This window comes from Rhinatrema bivittatum, chromosome 6 (assembly GCF_901001135.1).
Source record: "Rhinatrema bivittatum chromosome 6, aRhiBiv1.1, whole genome shotgun sequence".
NCBI classification, from domain to species: Eukaryota; Metazoa; Chordata; class Amphibia; order Gymnophiona; family Rhinatrematidae; genus Rhinatrema; species Rhinatrema bivittatum.
In genome coordinates, this window is record NC_042620.1 from 71,614,239 (window position 1) to 71,626,593 (window position 12,355).

Here is a 12,355-nt window from a genome sequence, read left to right on the forward strand (position 1 = left end):
ACTAGGTAGTAGCCACCGTTCCAGCAGGCCACCCCCATGGCTCTTCTCTTCATTCCTATCTTCTAATCTTTAAGGATCCACAGTGTTTATCCCATGCCAATTTGAAATCCTTCACAGTTTGTCTTCACCACTTCCTCCGGAAGGGCATTCCACCACCCTCTCTGTGAAGAAATACTTCCTGACATTGGTTCTGAGTCTTCCGCCCTGGAGTTTCAAATCATGGATCCCTATTCTACTGATTTTTTTTCCAGCGGAAAAGGTTTGTTGTTGACCATGGATCATTAAAACCTTTCAAGCATCTGAAAGTCTGTATCATATCACCCCTGCTCCTCCTCTCCTCCAGGGTATACATATTTAGGTTCTTCAATCTCTCCTCATAAGTCATTTTATGAAGACCATTCACCTTTTTGGTCATCCTTCTCTGGACCACCTCCATCCTGTCTTTGTCCCTTTGGAGATACGGTCTCCAGAACTGAACACAGTACTTCACGTGAGGCCTCACCAAGGCCCTGTACTAGATATTCCTCTCTCTATGCAGCCCAGCATTCTTCTGGCATTAGCTATTGCCTTCTCACATTGTTTCGCCAATTTCGCCAACATCCCAAGGTCTCTTTCCTGCTCCGTTCACATCAGCCCTTCACCCCCCATCAAATACAGTTCTTTCACATTTCCACACTGTAAACCAATGTGAAGTGAATACATGAACGACGGTATATAAAAATCAATAAATAATAATAATGATATGCATGACTCTGCACTTCTTGACATTGAATCTCAGCTGCCATATCTTCGACCACTCTTCCAGCTTCCATAAATCCCAACTCATTCTCTCCACTCCTTCTGGCGTGTCCACTCTGTTGCAGATCTCAGTATCATCCGCAAAAAGACAAACCTTACCTTCTATCCCACCCGCAATGTCGCTCCCAAAGATATTGAACAGGACCAGTCCCAACAGTGATCCTTCTGGCACTCCACTTAACACCGCTCTCTCTTCAAAATAAGTTCCATTTACCATCACACATTGTCTTCTGTCCGTCAACCAGTTTGCAATCCAGGCCACCACCTTGGCACTCACTCCTAAGCTTCTCATTTTATTCACAAGCCTCCTGTGCAGGACCGTATCAAAAGCTTTACTGAAATCCAAGTAGATGACATTGAGCGCTCTTCCTGGTCACCCAATCAAAAAAGTCAATCAGATTTGTCTGACAGGACCTTTCCCTGGTGAATCCATGCTGCTTCTGGTCCAGCAATTCTTCTGACTATAGATAGTTCACTATTCTTTCTTTCAGCAGCGACTCCATTACTTTTCCCACCACCGAGATGAGGCTAACCAGCTTGTATTTTCCAGCCTTCTCTCTGCTCCCACTCGTGTGAAGCAGGACCACCGCCGCTCTTCTCCAATCACTCAGCACCACTTCCATTTCTAGGGATCTATTGAACAGGTCATGCAGCGGACCCGCTAGCACAACTCTGAGCTCGCTCAGTATCCTAGGATGAACCTCATCAGGCCCCATGGCTTTGTCCACTTTCAGTTTTCCTAGTTCTTCCCATACATTCTCTCCTGTAACGGAGTTTCATCTACTCCACTCCCCTCCAGTTTCTTGTTAACTAGCGATGGTCCTTCTCCAGGGTCCTCTTTAGTGAACACCAAAGTGAAGTATTAATTTAATATTTCTGCCATTTTTTCGTCTCTCTCCACACTTTGATCCTTTTCACCTTTCAGTTTCACTATACCATTTTGGACTTTTCTCCTTTCTCTGATATATCTGAAAAATGTTTTGTTACCTCGCTTTACCTCGAACAACTCGAAGTTTTTCTTCAAATTTTTCCCAGGGGCCCCATCGTACATAGATTCCTCTGGCATTTGGTAAGTCAGTTTCGCGCTCTTGCAGTTGGTTCTCGGCTGTCTACCTCCCGGTGGCCAACGGCCTCCGATCGCACACCGCCTCTTTTTTTATCATGGTGACAGTTTTCAGAAGTGCCCTGAGTGTCCACGGACTATGTTCTTAACAGACCCACACGATGTCTGCGTCCTGTGTCTCGGGCCTTCCCACGACATCCGGCTGTGCTCAGATGAACCCTAAAGGCTGGCATGCCCGCCTGGACAAGATGGAGCACTTGTTTGGTTCCAAGCAATCTGCTCCATCGACTCCAGTGCCGGGTGCATCGAGTCATGGGGATTAAACTGACTGGGGACCTTCCCCATCGAAGCCCTGCCGAGAGGATCGAGGAGCAGGAGACCGCCCAGCATTGATTCAGTCGAAGACTTCTGCATCATCTTCCTTAGCGTCGGAGAAGAACCGAGCCGAGCACCATGGGAAGCATCGACATCAGCACAGACAGTCATCACCGATCGGTGCTGGCACAAGACACCGGAGCGGCCTAGGCCAAACTCCCTCCGAAGAGGCCCCAGGAAGAGGAGGCCCCTTCGTCCTCTAGTCCCATGAGCCCAGGGCGTTCCCCACCGATATCGGTGCCGGGCACCGAGCCTCCTCTGACCCCCGTGGACGCTCCATACTCCAGGGTCGGGTTTTGTCCGTACTCTCATTCCGAGAGGAGTTGGACCTCATGATCCAACAGGCAGTGCTTAATGCTCTTTGAGGTCTCCAGCCGCCACCAACGCTGGCCCCCATACCAGCATCGGATCCGGTGCCCTCCATGTTGGTGCCTGTACTGGAAAGGCTGGACGTGCTGCTCGGTGCCTTGCCAACGCAGCCCATGCCGGCGGGCCCCTCAGTGCCCTGCTAACCACTGGTGCCTCCTCCCATCTCAATTCCGATTCTGTGCTCCTTGGAGGAGGAAGATGCGGCTCCTCGCCCATCTCCACGGATGGAACCGCCGATGCCGGATCTCATCCCCAGGCTATCGGGCCTCCCGGTGCCCCGACGTCCATCGCAGGTCCCGGTGCCCTCGGTGCCAGCACCACCGCTGTCAGTTCCACCTCACTGATTGGTGCCCGTGCCCCATACTCTGGTTTTTATCCTCCCTCCTCAACCCAGGCAGTTTGCTGGTGAGGAAGAGGCCCCTTATGACCCATGGGAGGACGCCTCCTCTGAATATTCCTCAGAGGCCTCCGAGGACCTTCTGTCAGAGCCTTCCCCCCAGAAGAGAGATGGTTCTCACCTCTGGAGGATCTCTCCTTCGTGAGTTTTGTCCGGGAGATGGCGGAAACTATTCCCTTCCAACTTTCAACAGAAGAGGATGCCCACCACAAGATGTTGCAGGTTCTACAGTTTGTGGACGCTCCTAAAGAGGTGATGGCTGAACCCAGTACATGAGGTTCTTCTGGACCTCCTTCACCATCTCTGGGAACATCCAGGTACTGTGCCTCTGGTAAATAGGAAAACGAATACACCTACCTAGTACAACAGGCCCTAGGCTTTCAGAAGAGCCAGTTGTCACACCAGTCAGTGGTAGTTGAATCAGCCCAGAAAAAGGCGAAAAGGACCCGCTCTCACTCGTCTGCCCCTCCAGGAAAAGACCAGAGAGCCTTAGACGCCCTGGGTCGAAGGGTTTTCCAGGGATCCCTGCTTATCTCTCGCATAGCAGCATACCAATTATATAGGAACCTGTGGAAACAAGTCCAGGAGTTCACGAAGACCCTGCCACACCAATTTCAGGAGGGCCTAGAATCCATCCTCCAGAAAGGACTGGAGGTTGGAAAACATGAAGTGAGTGCGGCCTATGACGTTTTTGAAACAGCGTCAAGGGTCTCAGTGGCAGGCATTAGTGCCAGACACTGGGCCTGGCTAAAAGCCTCCGACCTTCATCTGGAGGTCCAAGAAAAATTGGCTAACCTCCCAAGTACAGGAGACAACCTGTTTGGGGACAAAATCCGAGACGCAGTGGCCCAACTCAAAGACCACCATGACACCCTGTGTCAGCTATCAATTACCATCTTTGATGCCTCTTCAGCGACCTATAGAGATTTACATAGGGATACCAGGAAACAGTTTTACAAGCAACATAGATACTATCCTCCGGCCTCCCGTGCTCGTACTGCTCGGTCCTCCCAAAGAGGCCACCCTCGCCAACAAAGAGCTTCTAGAGCTTAGCCAGCCCCCCCAGCCTAGTCCTGCAGCTGGCTTTTGACTGGCATCCAGAGAGCAGAAACCAGTTCCCTTTGCCCGCACCATCCAACCCACCTTTGGGAGGTCATCTCTGCCATTTTGTCTTCAATTGGTTCCCCATTACTACCAACCGATGGGTATTATCCATCATAGCATACGGTTACCACCTGAATCTCCTCACTGTTTCTCCAGACTCCCCACCCTCCCCGGCATGGAGCCTTGTGGAACACGCATCAACTCTCGAGTTAGAACTCTCAGCCCTGCTATAGTCCAGAGCTGTGGAATCTGTTCCCTGGGCTCAGCGGGGAAAAGGGTTCTACTCCTGGTATTTTCTCAACCCAAAGAGAACAGGCAGCCTCTGTCCCATCCTCGATCTTCGAGCCTTAAACAGGTCCCTAGCAGAGAACGGTTCAGAATGATATCATTGGGCACCCTGTTTCCGCTTCTGAATCAAGGGGAATGGCTCTGCTGTCTGGATCTACAGGACGCCTATGCGCACATTGCGATTTTTCCACCTCATCACAAATATCTGCACTTCACAGTAGGCCATCAACATTTCCAGTACAGGGCTCGCCCCTTCGGGCTAGCCTTCACGTCCTGGGTCTTCACAAAGTGCCTGGCAGTGGTGGGAGCACATTTGAGCTGGAACAGGGAGCATGTGTTCCCATATGTGGACGATTGATTCATCAAGAGTTTGTCAAAAGAGGGAGCTCTTCAGTCCCTCAACGTGATATTAAGCCTCTTCCAGTCACTGGGTTTCCTTGTGAAATACCCGAAATCCCAGCTGACTCCGTCCCAGCAACTGACTTTCATCGGAGCAGACCAGGATACCACGGTAGCCAAGGCATTCCTTCCCAACAAACACATAGCCACCCTGGCCAGGCTGGACGGTTCCATCTGTTACTGGCAGACGGCCTCGACCCACATGTGCCTGAAGTTGCTGGGTCACATGGCATCGTGCACGTCACCCCAATGGCCTGCCTAGCCATGAGGGTCACACAATGGACCCTGCAGTCTCAGTGGCACCAAGTCACTCAGAAACTCTCAGCAATGGTCCAGATAACCAAACCACTCCAGCTCTCCCTTGCCTGGTAGGTGCAGGAATCCAACTTGAGAAAGGGACTTCCCTTTCAGCCCCTGGCTGCTCAGGTAACCTTGACAACGGACGCCTCCAACCTAGGCTGGGGATCCCATATCAGCGGCCTACACACACAAGGTATGTCGTCGAGAGCCAAAGCAGCCTGCCAGATAAACCTCCTAGAACTCCGGGTGTTGTGGTATGAACTCTACGCATTCCAGGACTGCCTGTCCAACAAAGTTGTCTTGATCCAGACGGACAACCAGGTAGCTATATGGTATGTGAACAAACAGGGAGGCACAGGCTCTTATCTCCTCTGCCAAGAGGCTGCGCAGATATGGGCCTGGGCCCTGTCGCGTTCCATGCTCCTGAGGGCCATCTACCTGGCGCGCACTGAGAATGTAGTAGTGGACCGCCTCAGCCAGACATTCCAGCCCCACAAGTGGTCCCTGAACCCCTGTGTAGCGGACAGGATCTTCTGCCGGTGGGGTCAGCTGGACGTAGATCTCTTTGCGTCCTCGCAGAACCACAAGGTGGAGCGATTCTGCTCCCTACACAGGGACCAAAAGAGACCAGCCATGGATGCCTTCACCCACTCCTCGAGTGCGGGCCTCCTATATGCATACCCTCCAATTCCGCTAATAGGCAAGACTCTTGTGAAGCTACAGCAAGACTGAGGCTCCGTGAACCTCATAGCCCCACATTGGCCGCATCAGGTCTGGTTTCTCATTCTCCGCAACCTCTCTGTCCAGGAGCCCATTCGCCTGGGCATCTCGCCTGACCTCATCACGCAGGATCAGGGCAGGTTACGCCACCCAAACCTTCAGTCGCTGTCCCTAACGGCCTGGATGTTGAAAGGCTAAAACTATGGTCCCTCGACCTTTCTGATATTATCTCACAAGTCCTAGTAGCTTCGCGTAAGCCTTCCATACTGAAGTCGTACCACGCGAAGTGGAGAATGTTCTCGTCTTGGTGCACGCAGGAAGGTCCTGACCCCACCTTCTCTTGCCCCATGCCTAGGCTTTTGGACTACCTCTGGTGCCTCTTGGAGTCTACAGACTCCCTCAATCCAGGTACATCTGAGTGCCATCAGCTCCTACCATCGCGGAGTGGGTGACACTCCAGTTTTGGTGCAGCCCTTAGTGGGGCGCTTCTTGAGAGGCTTACTACAACTGAAGCCTCCACTACGTCCCCCTGTTGTGGTCTGGAACATCAACATAGTGCTGGCGTGGCTCATGCGGCCTCCGTTTGATCTCCTGCGAGTTGAAGCACCTCACCTGGAAGGTCATATTCCTAGTGGCGGTTACTTCTGCTCGCAGAGTCAGTGAGCTGCAGGCCCTGGTGATCTATCCACCTTACACGAGGTTCTTCCATGACAGGGTGGTGCTGCACACTCACCCTAAGTTCCTGCATACAGTAGTGACTGACATTCACCTGAATCGGTCCATTGTGTTGCCCACCTTTTTCCCAAGACCACACTCTCACCCAGGTGAGCAGGCTCTGCATACCTTAGACTGTAAGCGTGCTCTCGCCTTTTATTTAGAGCACACCGCAGCCCACAGACAGTCCACGAAACTATTTGCTTCTTTTGACAAAAATAGGCTTGGAGATGCAGTGGGCAAGCAGACCCTATCTAATTGCTTAGCGGACTGTATTGCTTTCTGCTACCAGCAAGCAAGACTTCCGCTCGAGGGCCGAGTAAAAGCGCACTCAGTGAGGGCCATGGCAGCATCAGTAGCACACTTTCGGGCAGTCCCTATTGCCGAAATCTACAAGGCTGCAACCTTCGCAGCCCATTACTGTCTGGATAAGGATGGTAGGCAGGACAGTGTCTTTGGCCAGTCTGTCCTCCATAATCTGTTTCCAGCGTAAGAACCCAACTCTTCCTACCTAGGGCCCAGTATGAGGTTCAGGCTGCCCCCGATGCTGCCAACAGCAGTCCTGTTGTGCTTGTTGCACATTATTGGATGTCTGTTGTCCCAGGGTGTTCTAGGAGCAGCCTGCAGCTTGCTATTCACCAGTCTGTGAGGACTACCATCCTGCTTGTCCTTGAAAGCAGAGTTGCATACCTGTAACAGGTGTTCTCCCAGGACAGCAGGATGTTAGTCCTCACGAAACCCGCCCGCCACCCCATGGAGTTGGGCTCGCCTACGTTTTGTTTTATTTTTCGCTCGCACTTTTCTGCTGTGAAACGAGACTAAAGGGGGACCCCATGTGGCCACGGGGTTGGTGGCATGCTGGGCATGCTCAGTGTGCCATTAAAGTTCTAGAAACTTTGACAAGTGTTCCGTGAGAGGGCTCCATCTGATGATGTCACCCATCTGTGAGGACTAACATCCTGCTGTCCAGGGAGAGCACCTGTTACAGGTAAGCAACTCTGCTTTCTGGCATATCCACCTAACTTAGGGGGTCATTTATCAAAATGCTATATGACGTTTTTGCATGCATTAAAGGCATTTTTTGCGTGCGAAAAGGCCATTAGCACGTACCAAAGCACCATAACGCTTGGTGCGATGCAAATGAGAAAAAGGGGGGGATTTTTGGCCAAGTGGGTTGGGCTCACAGTTTAGCGAAGCCATATCGCACGGCTTTACTCAAATGAAAAAGGTGTAGTTAAAATTTGCGTTAAAGCCGTGCGATATGGCTTTATTGCATGTTGCAATGTTTTCGCACATGCCCAGGTGGAGAGTCTATCAAGCTAGGTTGAGAGAACATTGCACAAATCTCATCTTTGGGTGAGTTTCCTCACTCCGAAGGTCATCAAATCTTCACAAGAGAGCACTGTTCTGTTCGTACATGTTACTTTGAATGTCAAAGTGGCCCCTAACCCCTACACTAATACCTAAACCTCACCTCGAGTTACTAGATGGGCCTCCAATAGAGATATAAATACCTGTCTAGTGTGCGGGCATTATGGCTAGGCAGTCTCTCTCTCTTGCTCTCTCTCTCCCCCTCCCCCTCCCCCTCCCATTCTGGCACTTATTGCAAAGTGTGAAAAAATTTATCATAATTTGTGCTAAGATAGTGCTTCGCATAGGTATTAGTGCAAATTGCGATAAACTGCCTCGTACCATAAAACACACCTCTTTTCCTATCACATGCGATATTTAGTGCATTTTGATAAATCCAGGCCTTAGCTAGATAAGGCTGTATATTGACATTTACCCAAAGTTAGCTGGATAAGTAGCACCACCCTAAAATGCCTCTGTCCCACCCCTCACTTCTCCAAATAACATTTTAGCTCGATAAAACGTTATCCAGATAAGTGAAGGCCTCTGAATATGGCCGAATATTGAAATGGGCCACTTAGCCGGATAAGTCTAAACTTATCTGACGAAGTGGCGCTGAATATTGGCCTCTTAATGCAATCTTTGGTTTTTTATCAGGAGCATATAATTAAATCAGAATTTTTAAATGATTCAATTTATACCTCTCAAGCTGCTGAATAACTAATGTAGAATTGTGATTTTCAGTACTTATCAGGACGTGTAGTAGGTTGATATTGTTGAAATATGTAGTGATGAATGAATTGATTAGGGTACGTGAGCTATGAGAGATGCAATGGCAAGTTCTTTTGTGTAAATTGATGAACTATGGAGAACTTGTATATGACTTATGTAGTACCAACAGGGGATATTACATTTTAAGTTTGATTTTGTTGGTTGCATGTAATAATTTTAAATTTGTTTTTACCTATTTAATTTTTAAAATTGTCCAAAAATATAATTGTCAGTTTGAAGCAGAAATCACATACAAATAATATATATAAATGTTGTAATTTCTTATTTAGATTAACAGTCTAAAGTGCCCGCATGTTAGTCAATGATTTTTTTCCAGAAATTAATACATTCTGAGACTTAATCATAAAGGAATATTGAGTTAAATACTTTTCATATTTGAAAGAGGATATGAGAAATAAATGGAAGTGTACTTAATAGATTTTTGGTAAGAATTGAATGAAAGGGATTAATAAGAAGATTAAGGCAGATAAATTGAAAGAAGTAAGCATATATATTTTTTTAATTTTGAAACTTTTTAATGTTTTGTTTTATTTGGATAACAAGGGAAATTGGTTTATAGGCATTAATAATACAGCTATGATAAGGATGAAGAATAGAATCAGTTATTTATGTTCCAGCCCACTATACTAAAGTAGGGTTAAGATAGGAAGAATTCTGGATACTGGAATTATCACACTTTCCTGTTAAAATATCTTTATTGTCTACAAAGTAGGGAAGAAGGCTTTTGTTTAATGACCTATCAAATGTATTTGTATAGATTTGAATATGAAAACTCTATAGATGTTTTACATTCTCAACAGCTTATTTTTGTAATAATAGGTGCAACTCCAGTGGTACCTACGCGAGCAGCAACTCCAAGATCAGTGAGGAATAAATCACACGAAGGAATTACAAATTCTGTGCTGCCAGAATGTAAGAATCCATTTAAATTAATGATGGGGGCATCAAATGCCATGGGTAGGCTTTATGTGCAAGAACAGACTGGGAGTCAGCAACAAGAACTTCATTCTAATTATCCCAGGCAGAGATTGGGCAGCAATGAACATGGGCAGAAATCTCCGTATCGTGGGAATCATGGTGGAATGCCCAGTCCAGCTTCATCAGGATCACAAATCTATGGTGATGGTTCAATATCTCCTAGGACTGATCCACTTGGAAGTCCTGATGTTTTCACAAGGAATAATCCCAATTTTCATGGAGCACCTAATTCTAGTCCTATTCACATGAGCAGAACACCTCTGTCTCCACCTGGTGTAGTGCTACATGGTTCACCTGTGCAGTCATCTTGTGCAATGGCTGGAAGGACTAATATACCTCTTTCCCCAACCTTGACTACAAAAAGTCCAGTGCTAAAAAAACCCATGTGTAATTATTCAACAAATATGGAAATACCACGAACAATGTTTCACCATAAACCATCACAAGGCCCACCTCCTCCTCCATCTTGTGCTCTTCAGAAAAAGTTATTAACATCAGAAAAAGATCCACTTGGCATTCTTGACCCCATACCTAGTAAACCAGTGAATCAGAATCCTGTTATCATCAATCCAGCTGGTTTCCATTCAAATGTTCACTCTCAGGTACCCGTGATGAATGTAAGCATGCCACCTGCTGTGGTCCCTTTGCCAAGTAATCTCCCTTTGCCAATAGTTAAACCTGGCCACATGAATCATGGGAGTCATGTACAAAGAGTCCAGCATTTGGCTTCCACATCCCTGTCTCCTTCGCCTGTAACATCCCCAGTGCATATGATGGGATCTGGAATTGGAAGGATTGAGGCATCTCCCCAAAGATCACGCTCATCTTCCACATCATCAGATCATGGAAGTTTTATCGTGCCTCAGTTAGGGCCACAATCCAGTTGTAGTGGTATTAAAGTTCCTCCCAGGTCACCGCGGTCAGCTATAGGATCTCCAAGATCATCAATGCCATCAAGCCCTTCAACTAAGCCTGATGGACTTCATCAATACAAAGACATCCCAAATCCACTGATAGCTGGAATGAATAATGTATTGAATCCTCCATGCAATTCAGTTTTCCCATCTGTGTCTGGTGGCAGTGGCCCTTTAAAAAGTCAGCCAGGTTTGCTGGGAATGCCTTTAAATCAGATCTTGAACCAGCACAATGCTGCCTCTTTTCCAGCAAGTAGTTTACTCTCAGCAGCAGCCAAAGCACAGCTAGCAAATCAAAACAAACTTGCTGGTAACAACAATAGCAGCACTAACAATTCTGGATTTGTTGCCAGTGGTAACAACAATGAAGGTCATAGCACTTTAAATACCATGTTTCCTCCTACTACCAATATACTTCTACCAACTAGTGAAGGGCAAAGTGGTCGAGCAGCACTACGAGATAAACTTATGTCTCAGCAAAAAGACCCTTTAAGAAAAAGGAAACCACCAACAACCACAGTATTGAGCTTGCTTAGACAGTCTCAGATGGAAAGCTCTGGAGTCTCTAAATCTGGACCTGATTTGATAAGGAAACAAGGGCAAAGTTCATTTCCCATAAATTCAATGTCACAATTATTACAGTCCATGAGTTGTCAAAGCTCTCATATGGGTAGCAATAGTACCACTGGTTGTGCAAACTCGGATACTGTTTTGTCTTGCTCTGCTAACCAGTTACATTTTACAGATAACCTGAACTCTGCCACTGTTCACAATTCATTGGCACAGAATTTACCTTTAAGAGGGGAAAATGTGCACCACCAAAATGCAAATACAAACTTTATCCATGGTGGTAGTTCAATTGCAAGCAACCAGCTTTCAGGCTTAATAAATCAAATGCAAACTAGTGGAAACTGTGGGATGCTCACTCATTCAGGAATATCTTTAGGAAACTCATTACATCCGAACCCACCTCTATCAAGAATCCAAACATCAACTGCTTCGGTGATACCAAACAGCATTGTTAGCTGCTGTAGTCAGACGAGTTCTGATACAGGTATGATTATATTTTGAAATGGTAGCAAAAATTAGTTTTTATGCAAGTTTTAAATTTATCTAAATGTAAATCACTTAATAAGAAAGTACTTGTCTTTTATTGGTTCTTATTTATTCATTATAAACTATGCTGGTATTTTTCTTAAAAAAAATTTAATTTTTCTGAAGAAAGCATGTAGTTGTGTTTTTAAGAATTTATGAGTCCCAGTGCATTGTTACACATTTTTATGTCTATAATTTGTTCAGTTTAAAAAATGTGATAGAAATAAGATTTTGTTTCTTGCTGCATCCTTTTTTTTTTTCTTTTTTAAAGGAAAAAGGACATAGTTTTTCTTTTAACTACCTTTGTCAATATACTGAAAGATTCTATCTTCAGGAAATTATTTATATGCATCTTAAAACATAAAATTAAATAGTTAAGCGAATACTTTTAGGTGAAAAACATTTGTAAATTATATCCTCTTCTTAACCCCCAATTAATTTTTGTCATTCCTAATATTTATTTCTCCACCATTGTTTTTATTATACCAGAAATGCTTTTCTAAAAATTCATGTATACTTTTATACTTTTTTTTTTTCATTTTTGTACAGCTTTTTCACTCTTTAGTGTTAAACATTTCACTGACATATTGGTGATATCACTTTCATTGGAATTCAACATCACTGAAAAATTATAGAATGAAGGCAAGCTGGTCTAAAAAGAAAGATTATATTTGCATACACTTTTGAATAATCATCTTT

The 12,355-nt window shown here is 46.1% G+C and overlaps 1 protein-coding gene across 6 annotated transcripts in view; it reads left to right on the forward strand.

The window, feature by feature from the left end:
- Positions 1-12,355, forward strand: part of MBD5 (methyl-CpG binding domain protein 5) — a 600,490-nt gene that overhangs the window by 355,953 nt on the left and 232,182 nt on the right. For all 6 annotated transcript variants that reach the window (XM_029605434.1, XM_029605436.1, XM_029605437.1 and 3 more), the window contains one exon: positions 9,489-11,615. In XM_029605434.1, the coding sequence (XP_029461294.1) occupies positions 9,489-11,615 (2,127 nt within the window). The remainder of the gene's footprint in view (positions 1-9,488; positions 11,616-12,355) is intronic.